Source organism: Malaclemys terrapin, chromosome 3 (genome assembly GCF_027887155.1).
Source record: "Malaclemys terrapin pileata isolate rMalTer1 chromosome 3, rMalTer1.hap1, whole genome shotgun sequence".
In the NCBI taxonomy this organism is placed as follows: Eukaryota; Metazoa; Chordata; order Testudines; family Emydidae; genus Malaclemys; species Malaclemys terrapin.
Window position 1 is genome coordinate 112,841,964 of NC_071507.1, and position 21,940 is coordinate 112,863,903.

At 42.2% G+C, this 21,940-nt stretch overlaps 1 protein-coding gene across 2 annotated transcripts in view; it reads left to right on the forward strand.

Annotated features, from left to right (window-relative positions):
* The window catches only part of SOGA3 (SOGA family member 3), a 77,523-nt gene extending 56,293 nt beyond the window's left edge, over positions 1-21,230 (forward strand). For both annotated transcript variants that reach the window (XM_054023226.1, XM_054023225.1), the window contains exons 8-12: positions 5,424-5,668; positions 8,398-8,739; positions 11,865-11,944; positions 13,561-14,917; positions 17,444-21,230. In XM_054023226.1, coding sequence (XP_053879201.1) covers positions 5,424-5,668; positions 8,398-8,739; positions 11,865-11,944; positions 13,561-14,917; positions 17,444-17,617 — 2,198 coding nt within the window. In that variant the 3' untranslated portion in view covers positions 17,618-21,230. The remainder of the gene's footprint in view (positions 1-5,423; positions 5,669-8,397; positions 8,740-11,864; positions 11,945-13,560; positions 14,918-17,443) is intronic.
* The last annotated feature ends 710 nt before the right edge of the window (positions 21,231-21,940 follow it).

Sequence of the window (21,940 nt, forward strand, 5' to 3'; positions counted from 1 at the left end):
ACCTGTGGGAACAGCCCAGTGTTTTATACAAACAGTAAGTATACTAGCAGTATTAGAGATTGGGATCTTATTCCTGGCTTCCATGGAGAAACAAGCAGAGAAAGAGATAAAGATTGGGACAGGAGTCAAAGTTCTCTAAGGAATTTAGTCACCATAGCAACAGCAGTAGCAGCATATGGTCACCCAGCCATCTGAGCAAACATCAGCAATCATGACCTTCACTATGGGTATGTCTACACTTACATTTTATAGCGCTCTAACTTGCTGTCTCAGGGATGTGAAAAATCACCCCCCTGAGCGCAGCAAGTCTGAGCGCTTTAAAGCGCCAGTGTAGACCGGCTCCGAGCAATGGGAGAGCTCTCTCCCAGCGCTCGCGCGCGACCACACTCATACTTCAAAGCGCTGCTGCGGGAGCGTTTCCACGGCAGCGCTTTGAAGTTTCCAGTGTAGACATACCCTGTGACTATTTGCATCTTAAGAGGAAATTTGAAGGGAGTAAGAAGTGATATGAACAGGAAAAGAAATCATGGATGAAAGAGAGAAGCACTTTTGAGGGAAGTTACAGTTACAAGTAAATAGCTGCAACTAACTTTTTCCAGGACTTGATTGCATTTTGATGGTCTCTATTCTATTTTTATAAATGGAATCTTGTACGAGGCAGATGTACATTTTGAAGATGGGAGTAATACCTGATAAGTAATCACTCTAAAAGAACATCAAGAGTCTTTTGACATGCTAAACTGCTTTGCAAATGTGTGCATGACTGGAGCACATTCAGTAAATATTAAGCTGCAATGTAGGCTTTCAGATTGGTTCCAGTAAGATTTACCATTTGCTTCTGATTGAATCACAGTTGTTATTCCTAATGTTGCACTGACAAAGGCTTGTGCAAACGGTAGGCAAAACATATCTCAATCTGTCTCTAGTATATGCCTTCACACTGTTCTTTGCTACATGCATTTGAATTATTCCAGAGAAGTCAAATGAGTAAATAGATCAGTTTGGTTAATTCCGCTTAAGTTTCTTGAATAAGTTAAAAGAGTAAGTATAACAAAAGAGTGAATTACTGCTTTACCTCCCTTCCTCCATAAAAATACAACCTTTGTAGTGGTGAAATGAAAAAAATATTGCTATGGCTGTAGATGTTCCATGAATAGACGTTTCAAATGCAACAGATCTTCAGTGCATGGAATTCTTATATAAGAAGTTGTTTTTCATCAACATTTACTATAATCCCTGGTACTGAGCTAGAACCTTGGCCCTGGAGGGGGGCCAGCTCCATAGACTGGCCGGCTTCAACATGAAGCCATGAGCCTATCTGAAACAACAAACTAACAGGGGACATATTTCATATTAAGAATGCTGAGTTGTCTTGGAGCAGTTTTGTTAGTGTCAGAGATCTTTATTTGTAAAGCTACCCTGAATGCTTCTAGGTAGATGAAAACAGAAATGTTTTGCTGGATCTGAAGTCTGTTTTGGAAGTGGTTCAAGCCATAGGTGCTGCCTTTTAGTTTTCCCCAGGAGTGTGCCATCCCCACTCCGCCCCGAGGCCCTGCCCCCACCCCGCCCTCTCCTCCAAGGCCCCACCCTCGCTCCACCTCTTCTCGCCCCCACTCGATCCCCTTGAGGCCCTGCCCTCGCTCCACCTCTTCCTCCCCCTGCTCCACCCCCCCTCCCTGAGCCACCAAACAGCTGTTTGTCAGAGCCCCAATTAGCTGATCAGGGGAGCACCAAATAGCTGATCGGCAGCACCACCGAACAACTGTGGCTGGTGGGTGCTGAGCTCCCACTATTTTTTTCCTGTGGGTGCTCCAGCTCCGGAGCAGAGAAGGAAGAGAAAAAGAAGGAAGAGAAAAGAAAAGCTGGTTAAAAGACAGGGAACAAAGGGTAGGAATTAATGGTAAATTCTCAGAATGGAGAGGGGTAACTAGTGGTGTTCCCCAAGAGTCAGTCCTAGGACCAATCCTATTCAACGTATTCATAAATGGTCTGGAGAAAGGGGTAAAAAGTGAGGTGGCAAAGTTTGCAGATGATACTAAATTGCTCAAGATACGGCTCTGTCTCATCTTACGCTGGGGTTACGTTCCGCAGTCAGCGCCTAAAGCGAAAATCGCGTATAGTCAAAATTACGTTGAGTGTAATGGCGGGCGGAATCACCCACACTACAGAAACAGTATTTAAATTGTTATTTTTCTCTTTTTTGGGGTTTTTTTTTTTTTTTTGGTTTTTGCCGACCACGTAAAGCTGAAATCGCACATGTTAAATGCGCCTAAGATGCAACAGACCTGTAGTTAAGATCAAAGCAGACTGTGAAGAACTTCAAAAAGAACTCACAAAACTAAGTGACTGGGCAACAAAATGGCAAATGAAATTTAATGTGGATAAATGTTAAGTAATGCATATTGGAAAAAATAACCCCAACTATACATACAATATGATGGGGGCTAATTTAGCTACAACAAATCAGGAAAAAGATCTTGGAGTCATTGTGGATAGTTCTCTGAAGACGTTCACGCAGTGTGCAGAGGCGGTCAATAAAGCAAACAAGATGTTAGGAATCATTAAAAAGGGGATAGAGAATAAGACGGATAATATATTATTGCCCTTACATAAATCGATGGTATGCCCACATCTTGAATACTGCGTACAGATGTGGTCTCCTCATCTCAAAAAAGATATACTGGCACTAGAAAAGGTTCAGAGAAGGGCAACTAAAATGATTAGGGGTTTGGAATGGGTCCCATATGAAGAGAGATTAAAGAGGCTAGGACTTTTCAGCTTGGAAAAGAGAAGACTAAGGGGGGATATGATAGAGGTATATAAAATCATGAGTGATATGGAGAAAGTAGATAAGGAAAAGTTATTTACTTATTCCCATAATACAAGAACTAAGGGTCACCAAATGAAATTAATGGGCAGCAGGTTTAAAACAAATAAAAGGAAGTTCTTCACACAGCGCACAATCAACTTGTGGAACTCCTTACCTGAGGAGGTTGTGAAGGCTAGGACTATAACAGCATTTAAAAGAGAACTGGATAAATTCATGGAAGTTAAGTCCAGTAATGGCTATTAGCCAGGATGGGTAAGGAATAGTGTCTCTAGACTCTGTTTGTCAGAGGGTGGAGATGCCTGGCAGGAGAGAGATCACTTGATCATTACCTGTTAGGTTCACTCCCTCTGGGGGACCTGATATTGGCCACTGTCGGTAGACAGGATACTGGGCTTGATGGACCTTTGGTCTGACCCAGTACGGCCGTTCTTATGTTCTCATGAAGAAGCTTTTGGCAGTCTCAGTGTTCCAATGACAGGTCTGAGTTGGAGCTTGAAAGAGCTGAGCTCAAATGCCGCATTGCACAGGTAAATAACTCTATGGTATTACTGTGATCTTGAAAGGGAGCGACAGGGAGGTTCAATGAAGGGAGTTCCTGCCCTCTTAGGCCCCAATTCAACTTGCACTGAGTCAGAGGCATGACTGCCATTGGCTGTGGTGGCAGTTGAATCAGGCCCTAAGTGCTGTTAGTTGAGATGCACTGTATCAGGACTTCATCTAATACGCTGAGGCAAGTAACCTGTTGGTCCTCAGCTGAGCTCACAGCTCACTTGTTAATGAAAGAAGCTGAATCTGAATTAGATGTCAACTTGTCAGCTGGCTGGAAAAAAAACAGAGAGTGGTAAGCAGTGATCATGTAGCAGCCGGAGCTGAATCAATCTGCTTTGCCCAGTAAAGGGGTGAGGAGAGCTTTGCATGAGGCACAAAAGGTAATTACAAAATTAGATGTCAAGTATAAGAGGGGTTAGGGTGACCAGATGTCCCAATTTTATAGGGACAGTCCTGATATTTGGGGCTTTTTCTTACATGGGTGCCTATTACCCCCCACCCTCTGTCCCGATTTTTCACACTTGATATCTGGTCACCCTAAGAGGGGTAGCCGTGTTAGTCTGAATCTGTAAAAAGCAACAGAGGGTCCTGTGGCACATTTAAGACTAACAGAAGTATTGGAGCATAAGCTTTTGTGGGTGAATGCCCACTTGCGTCTGATGAAGTGGGCCTTTGCCCACGAAAGCTTATGCTCCAATACTTCTGTTAGTCTTAAAGGTGCCACAGGACCCTCTGTTACAAAATTAGATGTAAACTAGTAATCACAAACATGTTCGATAAAGGGAGTAGTTTTTGTGACCCGACAATAGCCTCTGATCACGAAACAATGCAATCTGCAAGCTTATTGTGAATGGATATGAATATCTACGTTCACCAGATTAACACAACAGTATGATTTGAAACCCAAATTTAAGGAACACACACAACTGTGCATACAGTACATCATACCATGTCAGGCTACCAAACTGTCGCTTCCAAGAATGAATTAATGGGTGTTATTCTAACCTCATGCTGATGTAAATCAGCAGCAAATCTGCTGATTTTCAATGAGCCACTGGTGTAAAAATTGAATGAGTGAGAATTGGGTCTATAAAATCTATCACCATTCAGTAAAAGGTTTCCCTCTACAAGTGTATCATAATATAACAATGCTACTTAGCACTTGTCCATCCATACAACTCAGAGATTTTTACAGAGGATGGTGAGGCTCATGTTTTGTATTTTTACAGAAGAGGAAATGGAGGTGCAGAGAGGTTAAATGATTTATGCAAGGTCTCACAATCAGTCAGAGTTGGGGATAGAGCCCTGTTCTACTGTCTTCCAGACCCATGCCATGGGACTAATATATTTATTTAGATTTGTAAAACCAAAATACATTAAGCTTTTGTATTGTGTCTGATGTATATGTAGTGCATAAAAGTTTTATGGTTTCCTCCCATAACTGCATGTTTTCTTTTGTGTAATTAAAAGTATACATATAGCACTAATGTTTTTAAATGTGCCAGTGTAAAGTCTCAATTGTGCTGAGCAAACTTCCTATCTTTAGATTTCTAGTTGTCTTGTGAACAGTTCAGATATAGCACACAGACAGCATTCTTGGCCATTCTGCCTAAAGGACAGATCTTGGAAGGTTCCAAGGCCTTGAATTGCCATTCACTGCAACTGGAATTGAGGGTGCTGAGCATCTTGCAAGAGGCTCTCAGTATCTTGCAGGATCAAGTGCTGTTATAGCACTTCTGCTTCATCTAAAGGAGAGCAAGTCTGAATATTACCCATTTGTAGGACTATTCCCTATGTGTATGCTGTTTCGGTACAGCATGTAGAATGACAGACTAGATTTGTTATGAGATATCACTTTTTTGGGGGGGGGAGGGAGAAGGGGTTGGAACTCCTTTTTCTGTTGTGTATTCCAGTTTGTCCATACTTCTATTGTAGTGTATATGTTTATCATTATAATCCTGATATAGATAGCAAGCTTTGATACAATTGAAATTAATGGAATGGGCTGTCTGTTATATTTGTTTTTCTCTTTGCTTGAAGCTAGAATCAAAGACAAGAAAGACTTATTCTGATAAAATCAATCCCAGCTTCCAGGAAACATTCAGGAAAGAAGAGGAGCAGAAACACCTTTTAGTTGATACTCATAGTGCAGCAATGGACCTGCATAAACAACTGGAGAATACTGAGAGAAACTGGACCAAAGAGAAGATGGAACTGCTGGAGAGATTTGACAGTGAAAGGAAGGAGTGGGAAAGTCAGTGGAAGGTCATGCAGAAGAAAATAGAAGAGGTACTTTGGATTTTTGAGTGTAAACAACACTGTAAAAATGAACATTTTTCTAAAGTCTTATCTGGTGGCCCAAGGCCACCTCATGGTTTTTCTCTCTGAACCATTTTCCAGTTCCGTGCCTGCCACTGTTTAATGGTTGATGGCAGGATTCAAGGTCTGAGCTCTGGGAGTATTTGAGATATTGTTAATTTTATAACCATGGATAGAGAGTAAGAACTTGAGATGTCACTTTGAAGCATTGGTCTTAGGTCAAATTTGCTGCAGTATTGCTGGCAGTATATACCATAGCCAGAGATTCTGGGCACAGTGTGCATCGTACATGCATTTTAAAAAGTAGCAGACATGTCTGTATGGGGCTTAGGTCATTGGCTCTCAACCTTTCCAGACTACTGTATCCCTTGCAGGAGTCTGATTTGTCTTGTGTACCCCAAGTTGCACGTCACTTAAAAACAACTTGCTTACAAAATCAGACAAAAAATAGAAAAAAGTGTCACAGCAAACTATTACTGACAAATTGCTGACTTTCTCATTTTATCATATAATTATAAAATAAATCAATTGGAATATAAATATTGTACTTACATTCAGTGTATAGAGTAGTATAAACAAGTCATTGTATGAAATAGTTCGTACTGGCTTTGCTAGTGCTTTTTATGTAGTCTGTTGTAAAAGTAGGCAAATATCTAGATGAATGGATGTACCCCCTGGAAGACCTCTGCGTGCCCCCATGGGTTTGCATACCCCTTGTTGAGAACCACTGGCTTACGTGAATGCATGTTTATCAACAAAATTCTAATACAGGCATATTCTAAAATATACCTCTCTGGCTGGGATAAATTAGGCACTGCTTTATTTGTTGACATCAAAGGGAATTCCATGAATCAAAGAATGAGTTGCTCAGGAAATGAGAAATTTATTCCTGCAAGGACCTGCTATATTTACTGACGACATTTATTAGAAGAAAGGATTAAAGTAAACAAAGGCTAGACACAAAGACACACCTGTTAGCGATCATTTACTTTCTATCAATTCTAATTCACTTCCTTTCAGGGATAGCGTAAGTAATTTATTTATTATTCTTTTACACCAAAGTTGTCATCTGAACAAAACCCTCTGCCACTTGCTAATGCACAAATTTATTCTAATATACATGAAAATATTCTCGCTTGCTTTCTGCAACCACTAGGAATGTAAGGAAGAGATTGTTCACATGAAAGGAAAATAATAAAATGGAAAAGGAAAATGGAGCCAAATGACTCACAGACATATGCTGCTCTCAGGCTACAATGTAACTCTGTGATGTCTGCCTCCTGTGTTTCAGCTGTAATTTCTATTTGATTTGAATATGATATTCTTCTCCACTTCCTGCCTTAAATGTGGTGATGTTGCTGTGATTTGTTAACTAGTTTCCTTGTTTTGCCACAGAAGTGACTACATTTCAGTGGTTAGTAACACGAGCCCTATATGTATATATATGCTGTTTGGGAAAGGAATCAGATTTCCTTTCTATCATTTACATCATCTAGATCAATGGAGCCTCAACCTGATTGGGACCTTTATATGCTACTGTAATATAAATAATAAATTATTATTACAATTAATAATCATCTGCTGTTTTGTTAGTTGGCTCTATGGTGTTGGAGATGATGGGCCTAATTCTCAGTTACACTAAGGCCCTTTGACACAGCTCTTGCAGCGTAAAGAGACTTTAAAGTGAATGTAATTGTAATTTACACACACTGTAATGCCCCTTCATGCTGCCAGAGCAGCGTAAAGCAGCCATAGTGGGAGAATCAGGCCTGATAGCTTTTGAGTGAGATGTAATGACCGCTTGTGGTCATTAACAAGTCCACCTCGCTTTTCAACTGAAAATAGGAATGTGTAAACCTCAGTGTCCTAGCCAAATTCCCAACTCTAGTAATTGCATTCTACCTACCCGTATTAGCTATGCAGTTTCAAGCAGATGCAGTATTTTTCTTTTCTGCCTGTCTTAAATTGTGTTACAGACTGTGCCGTGCACTGTTAAAGAGCAGGTGTGTTTCAGCTCAGAAACGGCCATATCCCTTGTCTACCTCACCTGGGTGTTGTGAGAATTAATTAACGTTGGTAAGGAGCTTTGGGATCTTTGCATTCAAGGGACTGTAAATGGAAGCCTTTGTATTATAATTCCCCAAATTAGAATATGCCAGAACACTTGAGTTAACAATGCCTTTGCTTTTACTAGTGGAGGCAGAGGATCTCAGGACCTCATCAAAAAGACACCAGCACATTACCATCCAACACCATCCTGGAATTTTGATTCAGTATTGATTCATAGAGAGAGTTTCACTTGTTTAAGACCAGCAGAATTTGCTGGAGCACATTGATGTTTCCTGGCAGTTTACCACCTAATTACTGACCCAGCTCAGAGGTGCTTAACTTGTGAGATCTTCTGGAACCCCATTCCATAGCTCTAAGCCATAGATTAAAATATAGCGAAGATTTGGGGAATTGTAACAAACCTTCTCCACACCTTGTGACAATAGAATGGTCCATTGGCCATTCCACTTAGGACTCAGCATGTCTTAGCTAAAAATACATATAAAATCTTTCAGCCCATAAGTGATTTTACTGAATGAAATGCTTAGGAGCTTTGTAACACAGTTAAAAACAGACAATAAATATGGTCCTTTATCCTACAAGGTCATAACTTTACTTTGATTAAATAGGGTGTTTTATTGCCTTTTCAGCTTTACCAGGAGGTAAAACTAAGGCGGGAGAGCAATATGAATGTCCGGGATAATAAGGCCATTCAAAGCAAGATGCTGCAGCTATCTGTATATTCCCCTACTTCAGAACAGAGTGACACAGCAGAACTGAACTGTCGACACAACTTGGCAAATGGCTGGATGGAAGAAAAGAGTTTGTTCAGTAACTCAGAACAAGAATGTAAAGAAACTAGAACTCAGAGGAAAAACAATGTTTTATTAAGGAACAGTCTGGCCTTTGACAACCAGGAGAAATATGAAGACCTCCTCAGCTTGAAAACTCCTAAGAAAGATACCAGTAGCTATGCTGGTGATCTCAATGCAGTAAGTATGACAGTAACAGTGTTTCAGCAAATGTGGGGAACATGATGAAATCCTTCTCTCTCTACCCAAAGTATATGTCCTCTGAGTCTCAGGCAGTGGCATAGCCAGGTTCTAACATCAGAGGGAGCACATAAAAAAAGGCACCACCTGACATATCAAATTACTAATTACATACTTTTAAATTCGTTATGCATATTTATTTGTACTTAAAATAAAAACACAAGAATGATCCAGCCATGGAAGGGTTTGCACAGCCGGCATTTCACAGGAGAACTTTAGATTATACTTAGATATACTTTAGATTCTAGAAAGTAAATCACAGAATACGGTAGTTTGTAATTGTCACCCCTCGCCCCCGGAGCAGAGCAGCGGCTCGGCTGTGGCAGAGTCATTCCCCGGGCTGCCACTGCTCGTGGAGAAAAGATGCCACTGAAAAGAGACCACTAGAAAAAAACATCCCTCCTCCCCCCCTTTTCCTTCCTTCTCCACCTCCTCCGCTGGCACCAGCTGGGCTTCAGACCCACCAGGAGCTCTGCCCACCAGATTGTGGCTTTTGTACTGTTCTGTCGAGGTCTCCTTGGATGTCCTGATGTGAAAAAACTGAAAGCTTGGAAGCCATGTTAACTTCCAAGTGACAGGTGCCTATTGTAGTGCTGCACGCTTGGTTTCCAGCCAATGGTTCCCTTATTTCTTGGTGGCATATTAATTATTATTAATAACAAGTCCAGTAGGGCCTAGAAGCCTCACGTGAAGTCAGGCTGTGCTAGAAGCTGTACATATAGAGTACCAAGAGTTTACAGAGGGTGGACGAAAGGAAGTATCCCCATGATTTGGGGTATGTTTACACTGGAAAAGGGAGGTGTAATTTCTGGCTTATGTAGACATACCCTGCTAGCGCTGATCAAGCTAGTGTGCTAAAAATAGAAATGGAGCCACAGTGGTGCAAGGAGCTAGCCATCCTGAGTGTGATCCCACCTGAGACCCTTGATAAGCACTCAGGTGACTAGCCCCTCCTGGTACTCATGCCGTTACACTTCTATTTTTAGCACTCTAGTTTGATCCGAGCTAGCACCAGTATGTCTCCTCCAGCTGGGCATGATGCCTCCAGCTCCAATGTAGACGTACCTACAGATGGAGAACAGATGCACAGTCAGACTAAGTGACTTGTTCAAAGTCACCCAGGGAGTCACTGGCAGAGCTGGGAATTGAACGCATGTCTCCTGCTTCCATACAGTTGGATTGCCGCTTCACCTGGAGGTCTCAGGACAGTAATAGGCTGATTAGGCCTCAGCTGGAGTATTGTGTCCAGTTCTGGGCACTACATTTCAGGAAGGATGTGGACAAATTGGAGAAAGTCCAGAGAAGAGCAACAAAATGATTCAAGATCTAGAAAACATGAGCTATGAGGGAAGATTGAAAACATTGGATTTGTTTAGACTGGAAAAGAGAAGACTGAGAGGGGACATGAGAACAGTTTTCAAGTACATAAAAGGTTGTTACAAGGAGAAGAGAGAAAAATTGTTCTTCTTAACCTCTGAGGATAGGACAAGAAGCAATGGGCTTACATTGCAGCAAGTGAGGTTTAGGTTGGATATTAGGAAAAAGTTCCTAACTTTCAGGATGGGTAAGCACTGGAATAAATTGCCCAGGGAGATTGTGGAATCATCGTCACTGGAGATTTTTAATAAAGGTTAGACAAACACCTGTCAGGGATGGTCTAGATAATACTTTGTCCTTCCACGAGTGCAGGGGACTGGACTAGAAGACCTCCTGAGGTCCCTTCCAGTCCTATGATTCTACTGTTGTAAATGTCCTGTGGCCCATGAGCATGAGCCATTAAAGAGCTGCATGTTAATGTAGTGCATTGTGATGGTGTCACATAATGACTGTGCCCCATGACACACAATAGTGTCCTGCAGTGAGGCATCATCACAACTAAAGATGCAAACAGTGCAACACAGTATCATGGTGCCCTGGCTATCATGCCAGCAGGATACCAATACTTTCCATTGATGACTTCATGCATTGTGCTTTATAGAATACATCCGTACAGACAGAGAGATCATTCATCCCAGCCTGAAATTCAGCTGCTTCTGGGGTGGAACTTGGCAGCCAATTTGCACCACAACAGTGTGACAGAGGCGACAAAGTGAAAAAATGTCTCCTCCTGTCACAACTGCAGGGGCAAGATGGGTCAGCAGGATGCAATTCCCACACTGGCCAGGACAGGAGGGTTAAGCAATGAGGAAGTGGACTCTTTAGTGATCACACATGGTCAGGACGTTGGTTTTAAGCTTCCTCTGAGAGATGGTGGCACAGTGTCCCCTGAGCATCATGCTTCGGCGCTGATTCAATACTGACTCTGAGGGAAGGTCTCGGCTTCCTGCATCACCAGCCCAGAAGCAAGAGCTCACCCAGGACGGTTCAGGAGGTGTTTGCCTTCCCCACCATGTGGCCGCCTCACTCTGCATGGAGCTGCTGGGGCCGGGGGCCAACCGGGCTGCTGCTCCTCAGCCTCCCCCCCCACTGCGCTGCCGCCCCTTCCCCTCCCGGCAGAGCCCACCCCTGCCTGGGCAGCGTGCACCAAGCGGGGCTCGGCTTAGCGAGCTGGGCAGCTGTGGGCAGGGGGGAGCCTCCTCCTCCTCCTCCCCGGGGAGCCAGGCAACCAGCCGACGCCGTCTGCAGTCCCGGAGTGAGCGAGCCGTGCTGGGGATGCAGGGGCGCAGTGCAGAGCCCAGAGCCAGCCAGCGGCCGCATGCAAAACCCAGCTCCGGACTCCAAGTCCGGAGCCCAGTGCGGGCTGTGCGGAAAGGCGCCGCTTTTAGAAAATATGCTGAGGGGAAGCGGCTGCTTCCCCTGCACCCCCTAGCTACGCTACTGGTCTCAGGATGCAACAACTTCCCAGCCAGGGAATGTTTCCCCTTTCCCCTCAGTTTATTACTGTTGAGTCTATAAGCTTTTGTTAAATATACTAGTGGCATGCTATTTACCTTGGTCCATAATGTGGAGACCTTTCTGTGCTACTCCCTTCTGCACAGGACTCTCCTGTGTAAATCATCATTGGGTGTAAAACAATTCTGGAGATTATTGTTCATGCTAAGGTAACATTATTTATATTTGTAAAGGCTCTTAAAGAACTGGCGAAAGTTAGTGAAGAGTTATGCAGCTATCAAGAGGAAATTCGAAAGAAGCCCAACCATAGAAGGTAAAAACACGTTTGGCCTATTTATGTTAGGGGAAGAAAGGCAACAATGGGCCTATTCCTGAGCCCATTCAAGTGAAAGGGAAATTTGTAATTGAATTGGTCAGGAGCTGGATAGGGCTCAGTGCTCAGTTTCTCAGTGCTCAGTGTAAGGAATCCCAGTGAAAACCAAAATATTTTAGTTTCAAACTCATATTTTAGTTGCAGAAAATGCAGTGTGCTTCCAAAATATATAAACTGATATCTGTATTTACATAGGGCTAGATTGTGCCTAGCCCTAACACAGTAGTGGAGTAAACAGGACAAAAGATTTCTGTCCCCACTCTGTGTCATGTTAGGGTTGCCTAGATCTCAGCACTGGATACTGGAGGGACTGCAGGGGATTTGCACCAGATACTCCCTACAGGGAGCAAGGGGGCAGGGAGTGACTTCCCTCCCCCTCCCCCCCACTTTACACACACACACACACACACACACGGAGATGGCTGGCCACATCAGGGAGAAGTAAGCTACATGCGGAAAAGAACAGTAGCAAATCATTTTTCCCCTCCACCAACACCCCATCCACTGCAAACATAGTGCCCTTGGGTTCCTCATGGGGAAATACTGCTAGGGACCTCTCCTTACACAGGGATGTACATAAAATGCACAGAGGGCTAGATTGTGCCCTTGGTGTGACAGGCTGTTAGGCAGGGGTTCAGTGGGGCTACATGGCAGCCGAGTACCCAAAAGGTTTAGGCTGATTCTGCCAGAATTCCTCCTTGGGGCTCCTGGGAAGCCCACACTTGTGTGGCAGCTACACCACTCTTGGAGAGGATGCATTGTGTTTCCCTCACCATGCTCAGCAAACTCTGATGAGTATAGACCTGACCTCACCCTGTCATTTTCTAGGCAGCTAACACCTGTCGCCTTGTAGGAATATATGCACATTGTGCCAGGCTCTTGCTGAGAGGTTCAGGAAGTACAGAGGGGCTCCTTGGAGTCTTCCCCCAGCACATCCATGCATGGGCAGCCCACAGTCTTTTCCACAGTGTATGATTACTTTAGCATCAATAATTGTGAAGGAAATGGTGTACACTTTGTGAATGTGTGCTGGAAAATGTGATTATTGCATGAACCATAAATGACACATTTGTGCTCTCACCTTGAATATTAAGACATTTGAACCAGCTAATGACTACATGCAGAGGCTCTCCTCACTCCAATACTCATGCCAATTCCCACTGAACTCAATACAAATTAGAGGGCCCGTCCTCCTTCCTAGAGGGACCTAGGTGGGGGGATGGAGGGGAGGAATACACTGCAAGATTCCCTTTGCTGAGGTTCCTTCAAACTCTTCCATCATAGGATGGGACTTCTTCCCTATGTACATAGCAGTGGAATTGCCCCCAACATTTTTTCAAACAGCCAATCTTAAAGACCTTCTTCTGGGTGCCTGTGTACTGGGAGTGGGAAGCTGTGCTGGGGTTAACCCTTTGTTCTGCTTACAGGTCAGGCTGTGCCCTTGTGCTCTGTTACATGTCTACGGGTTAAGCCTTCTCTTCCTTTTCCCCAGATGACTTCTTAGGACGAACATCCTCATCACTTGTCACTAAAAACGCCTCTTCTTTTATGTACAGAATGAAGTCACTTCCTTTTCTGGAAGAATTTGAAGATACCCAAAACACAGTTATTATGCCTGAGATGAACCGCATGTCCAGCAATGAACCACAAATTTCTTCTCTCTCCTTTGAAACAGAAGGACAAAATAACAGGAAGAACTTGATGAGTGCCAACAGGGGTTTGAAAGATTTGCCTTGTAGCTCTCTTACTGGTGATAGAGGAAGAGACTTCATGCCCTGGCCAAAAAAAGAAGCCCCCCCAGTTCCTCCACGGAGCACTTCTCGACATCTGACAAGCTCACTTTCTGCAGCTGTACACGTCTCTGAAGTACCCGTAAAAGATTCAGGCAGCAGAAGCAACTGTAAGGTTCAGGAGGATAGGAATGGAAGGAAATGTATTAATCCTTCTCTTGCAAAACAGAATGAAGCTCCAGTGGTACATGCAAATGAAGGGAAGTCTGTGAAAGGTGGTGCAGAGGTAACTGCTTCAGTACCTATAGCCAAAAAAGAGAGAGTCTCTGAGTGCAGTGTAGCAGCAGATTTTTGTCACAACACATGGTCATGTGATGTGGGCAAGCTTGGAAAAGGTACTCAGAATGGATCTTCCTCATTGTCTGCCCAGAAAAGCTGTTCAGATGGAAATATGGTGCAAACAGAGAATGTGCACAGGAGACATTGTCCTAACTCTCCTAATGTTCTACATTATGGTAATGACTCCCGTGACCCTGCAATGCTGCCAAAGAAGACCCAAAGAAATGAAATGTTGGCAGCAAAGATTGATGAATTTAACAGGACTGTATTTCATACAGATAAATGCAACAAATCTTTGCAAGAAAATCAGAAGCTTCAAACACCAACTGGAGATCATAAACACTATGGCCCAGGGTGTGACTGTATGGTTAACAGAACAGAAACTGTAAATGCATCTTATGTTTCAAATCCCAGACTCTCTGCAGCAAAGAAACAGGAACCCTGCAATCCAACCAAAACTGCCAGAACAACAGGGCAACAAAAGCAAATAACTGGACTTCTAAGCACCAGTGGCTACCGGCATATGCTTCATGAGCATGATTGGAGACCAATTAATTTATCTGGTCGCCCACGTTCAGCTGACTCAAGGTCAAACTATGGAGTTGTTGAAAAACTTTTGAAAAACTATGAAAAATCAACAGTGACTTCTTTGTATAATTCTAAATGCTGCAAAGATAAGTGGACACAGTCAGATTCTGAGTTCACAGATGGGAGTTGTGAGACATTGAGTCAGTATTTAGAAATGCTCCAGATAGAGCAAGGAAAGCAAGAGTTTCAGAGGAATTCATCCAGGTGTGTTGGGAAGCAAGTCAAACAAGGCAAAGAGAGACAGAAGTTACCAGAGGTAAGATTTATACCCAACTTCAGAAACAAGCCACTTAAATGGGACTGTCCAAAATATCTGTTTATGTAATATTAGACACTTTGGGTGTGATCCTTATCTCACTTACACTTGTGTGAATCAGGAGTGATTCCATGGAAGGTAATGGAGCTACATCAGTGAAAGATAGGAGTCCTGTGGGACCAGATTCTGATCTCAGTTACACTAGGGTAAATCTGGAGTTTAACCTCAGTGTAGTTACTTGAGCTTTGCACTGCTATAACTGACATCAGAGTCTGGCCCATTCCCCCCCTTCCCCCCCCCCCCCCCACACCATCCCTCCAATGACTCTTTTCAAAAACCTATTAAAAGGACTTTAACCCAGCCTCCCATGGCAAAACCTACAGGGGCTGAGAGAGCAGTCTCCAGAATGATGGCTGTTGCTTGTCTCCTGAAGGTGCCATGCTGGGGTTTCTATAAGTTTCCAGTAATGGAGCATTCTCACACATTCTTCCAGCAGACTGCTGGCTGGAAGCACGCAAAGGAAAGGATGTAGAGAAACTGGAAAGGATCCAGAGGTGAGTGACAAAGATGATAGAAGGGATGGAATGCCAGCCATATGAGCAAAGGCTGAAGGAACTGGGTATGCTGAGGTTGGAAAAGAGGAGATTAAGGGGGGATATGATAGCGGTCTTCAGCTACTTTTGAAAAGCTGCCATCAAAAAGATGGAGAAAAGTTGTTCCCTTTTGCCACAGAGGGCAGGACAAGAGGCAGTGGGTTCAAACTACAGCACAGCAGATTTACATTAAAGCTCAGGAAAAGCTTCCTAACTGTAAGAACAGTAGGACAATGGAACAGACTGGAGGTTGTGGAAGCTCCTTCACTGGAGGTTTTCAAAAGGAGGCTGGATAGAGCCATCTGTCTTGAATGGTTTAGACACAACAAATCCTGCATCTTGGCAGGGGGTTAGACTAGATGACCCTTGCTGTCCCTAGTAACTTCTATGATACCCTCATTAGCTCCTCACAGAAATGGGGTAGACTCACTTGGAGCTGTGAAACCCCATAGGGGAAAAAAAGTATGTCAGATCGTCAACTGGTATAATTGGCACAATTCCATTGACTTCAGTGGAGCCACATTGATTTTAACAGCTGAGAATTTGATCCTATAGATTTTCTTCTGACCAAGGTCTGAGCCTAACATAAGGGTGTTTTTGTTGGTTTGGGGGTTTTTGGGTCAGCTTCACCAGTGTGCAGCAGTTGGAACACTTTTCTAATAGTGGGGTGCTGAAAGCCAACCCCTTACCTCTGTCCAGAGCTGGGGCTGGGAGCAGGGCTTTGTCTCCGGGAGTGGGGGACCTGGGTAAAGGGGCTGAGGCTGGGGCCACAGCTGGGGGTGGGAGTAGGACCAGGAGCAGAGCCCCACGCATGGGGCTGGCAGCCAGGACTTCGGGGATGGTGGCAGCAGAGCCCGGACACAGAGCTGGCAGCCGGGACCCCGGAGTGGGGAAGGCAGCTGGAACCCCGTGTAAAACTTGGGGGTGCTGCAACACCCCCTGAACCCCTAGTTCCCGCGCCTGTGGTGTGCAGCTAGTTTTCAGTAGAAACAACTTCATTCTACCATAGGCAAAAAAAAAAAAAAGGAGACGCTTCTGATTTTTTTGCTCTTTGCAAATCTGATAGGAAATTTCCTCAGTGAATATTTGGAGCAAGAACAATGAGCCAGTTTGATTTTATTTTTACTGGCATAAATCCAGAGTAACTCTACTAAAGCCAATGGGCCTGACTCTCCGCTGTCTTGCTCCTAGTGTAGTCATTTATGCCCATGTAAAGTGGGTGTAAAATACTAACTAATCAGTCTGGCAGCATTTTAAACCCACCTGCACTCACTTTGCAAAGGTATAAAGAACCACACATGGCACAATGCACTGAAGAATCACATCTATGATAACTACTCTGTATTTACACCACTGAAACAAAGAACAGAATCTGGACTGTTGTCTTTCATGTGTTTGTGAAACTCTGCAGCTATGACACTATATTAATAAATAATCATTATTAACAATTTATGAGGTGCAAACATCTTCACGTAACAGTAATGGAAATACAGTCTTATATAATGAGCCTTGGCTGTTACAATAGGATCCATCAAACGACACCGGAAAGGTACATGGAATCCTGTTTCAGTGTATTGTTGTCTATTGAGTTATGTTTATGAACCAGCATAAAAGTTCATCCACATAAGTTCCAAAAATGAAAAAGTGCCTGCAGGATCAATTAATTTATGCTTTGCATATGGGTTAAAATCTTATATCTTCCCTTGTATCTAGCATCCATGTCAACATATCTCATGCTGCAACTAATGTAAGAATTCCTATATATAGAAGTGTCTGTTCTTTTGCATTTTATACATTGCTATGTAAATACATCCTCAGGTCCTTTTAATAGCCCAAGACCACCTGTTCTGAGGTATGCCACTTCATTCCTTTTACATTCCATGAACGACTGTGTTATAACTTGTTAAGGCAAGTAGTTTCATTTGTGTTCTAGATATCTGTGCCAGATAAATGTTCAACTGGGAAAGGCTTCTCCCGGCCAGCGCGACCAGCAAATCGACGCTTACCTTCCAGGTGGGCATCCAGATCACCTTCAGCACCACCTGCTGTGAGAATGACCACACACAGTTATTCTCTCTCACTTCAGTCAGAGACGGCAGTAGTCTGAACTCAAGGATGAATTTGATGATGTGAAATGTGAAAGCTCTGCGCCTCTTTATACCTGTGTGTTCTGTGATTGTGATAGCAACCAGTTCTACACTGTTGTATATCATCCAAGAGTAATCCTGTCACTTGACTTACTGGGCAAAACATTTTCAATCTTAGATCATCATCGCAGTCTTCAGTGTTTTTATTGATGAAATAATTATACCCCTTGTTTTCTTTTTCTCTCTCTTTCTTTCTTAAATGGCTCACAAAGAATTACTTTTGAATGACATCCTCCTTGGTTTGAGTTGATACAATGTATAGTTCTGTATATTCTGACTTTTCTGCAAACAGCAGAAAGTAAAGCTGTATGCATGATCATGTGTTTGTAGGTGCATGTGTTGGAATAGGAAGTATACAGGTATGTATTTAGAAGAGACAAACTCTGTGCTAGTGTTGACACTGAAATTACAACATATATGCCTATATATACTTTGTGTTTATTTAAAATTTTTGAAAATATAAAGTCCTGATGACATTTATATTTTGTATATCTTTTATATAGTTTCACAGGTGTAGTGAATACACTTTTTTGACTATAATTGCAGCGTCAAGGGCTTGCACAATATGTATCAGAAGCAGGCTAGCTCAGTGGATTCCTCAGACATGCTTGATGGCATACTTGTTTGGTTTTTCAACCCTTATGATGCTAGGGTCAATATAGCTGGGCATATTTTTTCTGAATTCAAATACTATATGATTAGTACTATATTAGCCTTTTTCATCACCTGAGCTATTCCTAAAATGTTCCGCTGCCTTAAAATGCTTTATACGTGCCATTTAATATAACCTACTGTAGGGAATTAACTCCTATAGTTTCAGCTATATTGTAATATACAGTTTATGGAGGAAGGAAAAGGATGGTAAGCATGGCAATTCTTTCAAATTTGTTTTCTTTAAAAACTGTATTTAAAAGTATAGCTACATCAAAGAAATTTAACCTGTTTACTTTCAGTGAAAGCAGGAGAATAAGGAATGCTATGATTACCAAATGCTGAAGTTATGCTTTCTTACTTTGATACTGGACTTCATAGAGTGTAAGCCAACAGCTAACTTACTGCTCCCGTGAATGGTATAAGTGGCAGTCAGTTATGAAGTTTACTTGCATTCTGGCAACAGCCGACATACAGCACAGAAATATTGCCTCAAGAGCTGAAGGAGATATGATCATTGTGGTGCCAGGAATCCTAGACTGATGGTATTAGAAGTATGTTTTTGCCCTCATCTGTCTGTATAGTATTGGCCGTTAGAATGCTGTGTGTGTAGGCTGGCTTATTCCCTTCCTACCGTTTGAATGAAACATTGACACTATTCAGCATTTTTGTTCAACTTGTTCAATAATGACAGTGTTCTCCATTCCAGAAATTTTGTACCCACCATAAAGTTGCCAGATGCATAGTGTAGCAGGGGGTGATAAAAATTTTCCTTGAACAACCAGTTAAGATATTTTTTCAGTTTACTGATATTTACTGCCTACTTTTGATCATCAACTTGCTGAATAACATAGAAAGGAACAAAAACCGGCTGTATTCCCTGGTGTATGTAACTTTAATTAACAGAAAGTTATGGAGGTAAACTAATATGTCAAGGACAAGTCCATTTTGTCAAGATCTTCTGAGTCCCTCTAGTGCATATACCTTGGTTTTGACATCTAGAGATCTCAGTAATTTGTGCACTATAAATACCTAGAAGGCTAGCTGGACATATTGATTTTAGAAATATACAACTACAGCTGTTTAAAAATGAAGTTGTCTTTGCAGGTAAGCATGGCAGAGCCAGTTCCCAGCATTGTGATAACCACAGCTTAGCAGCTGTCTTAAGTAGCCTTAGTGATGTGACATATGCTCTTACTTGCTGTAGAAGGAAGGGGTACTAGCTGGCTTTCCAGTTTCCCCAATGTGAGCTAAGATTGAGAAGAGCTGCCATGCTGGAGCTTCTGAAGGGACAGAGCCTCCAGAACAAAGAAATCATAAATCTTCAGAGTGGGACATAACTTTTCTCCCACCCCTGATCTCACTAAATGAAGGGCTCCACTGCTTTTGTTTTGTGAGCCTATTGTCAAAATGACAGGTTGAATGTTATGTGTTGGTTAAAGTCTCTGTGTAGATGTACACTCTTTTTATTTACTCTCTGAACCACACAGATTCTCCATGCTGCTCAGACTAGGAACATGACTATATTTTACTTTGGCCCCAAAATAAATCCAGTAGAGAGTCTGCAGAGTTCTAAAAGCCTAACTGTCAACAATTAAATAGAAACCCCTCAGGCACAGTGGAGTTAGCTGCCAACCCAAACACTTACCAGGTATTGAAAATATGTGAATGTCACTATGAATCCGTTGCCTCCCTTCTTTGATGCTCAGTTATTTGTATTGAACACAATCACAAAGGGATTGTGGCCTTGTCTACACACAAAAGTTGTATGAACTTAACAAAATCAGTTTGTACGCCAATTTGTTTAAATTAGTGTAAAACCTATGTATAGACCAGACCTTCGTAATGTGAGAGAGACACCACCCCAGCCAACTTCCCTTGGCTGAAAGGACTGGTTGGCCTGATACAGAGCCCTTGGGCAGGGGGAGAAGGAATAAAAAGGTAAATCTCCAAAGAAATGCTCATATATCCTTTTGCCTCTAGCTCATCATTCACCGTCCAGTTCTACTTAATGTTTTATCTTTGCTCTATAGTCTTAGTTATAGTCTTCTTATAAAGAGTACATTTTAAATGATGCTAAAGGAATGAAACCAATACTTCGTTTGTTCTCTGTGAGCCATAGAATTAGTGTGTTGACCTTTACACATACTGCAGGGGGTGAATTGGCCATTATCAGAATAAATTGCCAAGCTGTGTAATCTAATTTTTCAATGTTCTTTTGAGCACCAGTTACTTTTTACTGGCCTTTGATTCTGTTCAGTATGTACACAGTTGTCTATTTAAGAATATGTTTCTGCTGAAACTGTAAATAGGGATCTTGTATCAAAATGACCTCAATATTATTTTTGCAAAGTTTCACAGCATCCCAGCAGGCTGGCTAGCTACATCCCAATTTTAAGTTATGGACCAAGTATAAATTCCCTAGCATGCAAAAAGTATGCAATTTTCACAGTGTTGCTATGAAAAGAATTTCTTTGGCATTGGGGCCTGCAATATACAATTCTATCTAGTATACTATCATTATTCTTTCTTGGAGTAATCTGTAATATTCTCTTTGACTGTGTACGTCCTCTTTAAAATGAAAGGCAGAAGACATTTACTTTTATCTGCTAAATCTGAAAACCTTTTTTGCATCTGGCCTTTCCACCACTTCTTGATTCCCAGTGGATGTATGTTTTCTGTGTGGTTCCTTGCCAATGGTCCATATGTATATGACATACTGTAGGGATTTTCTGTTTGTACTGCACTCAAGATTTTCCCCCCAACACATTTTGTTCTTAAACCTGTTGATACTGTTGCCATCCATAAATATATTAGATCTTAATTTACTGTTTTGCATCATTTGAAATGCACTTTCTTCATCAACTGTTAATGTCATGTACTATATAAAACTTGTTACTCTTATAGTTTAAGGATGGTTAATCTGTTTCTGAGGTTGCTTTTTTTTCTTTTCTATTTATAAAGCATTTACATTAGCAGGAACATGTTCCTAATGTGCATTGTACAGACAGCAGCTATGTGACTATGACATTTCATACTTATAGTGCCTTGATAGGATATTACTCTGAAAAGTATTGTACTGGAACTTCCTTAGAGTAACACAAACTGAACCCATAATATGAACAAAGTCAAGTGTATGAATAAAAATTAGGAAGATAGAAGAATCAAATATCAAGGCGCTACACTTGGAGTAAATGTGTGGCTAGTTCTTTGCCGTTGTAGTGCCTGTAGCGTATCCTTTGAGATTTCCAGGATGTATTTTTTTCACCTGTGCTTTGTGGATACCAAATTCCAGTTTCCCTGCTTTATAGCAGCAGTTAATGCTAAAAAATATGCATTTTTCCTGAGAGTTTATCAGCGTCTGTATGGTTTCACATGTTAATCCTTCTAGTGTCATTGTTGTTTTACCAGCAGATATGCTATAGCACTCATGATTTGGACATTATGAAATGTATGACCTATAGTCTCAGGTCATCAAAGGTGTTTAGGTGCCTAACTCCCAAAGACATCAATGGGAGTTAGGTACTTAAATACCTTGGAGGATATGGGCCAAACACCTTTCATTCACACACAAATCCCAACACTTGCAGAGAGAGGAGCCCTGCAATACTGCTGTAATGTGGCTATCCCTG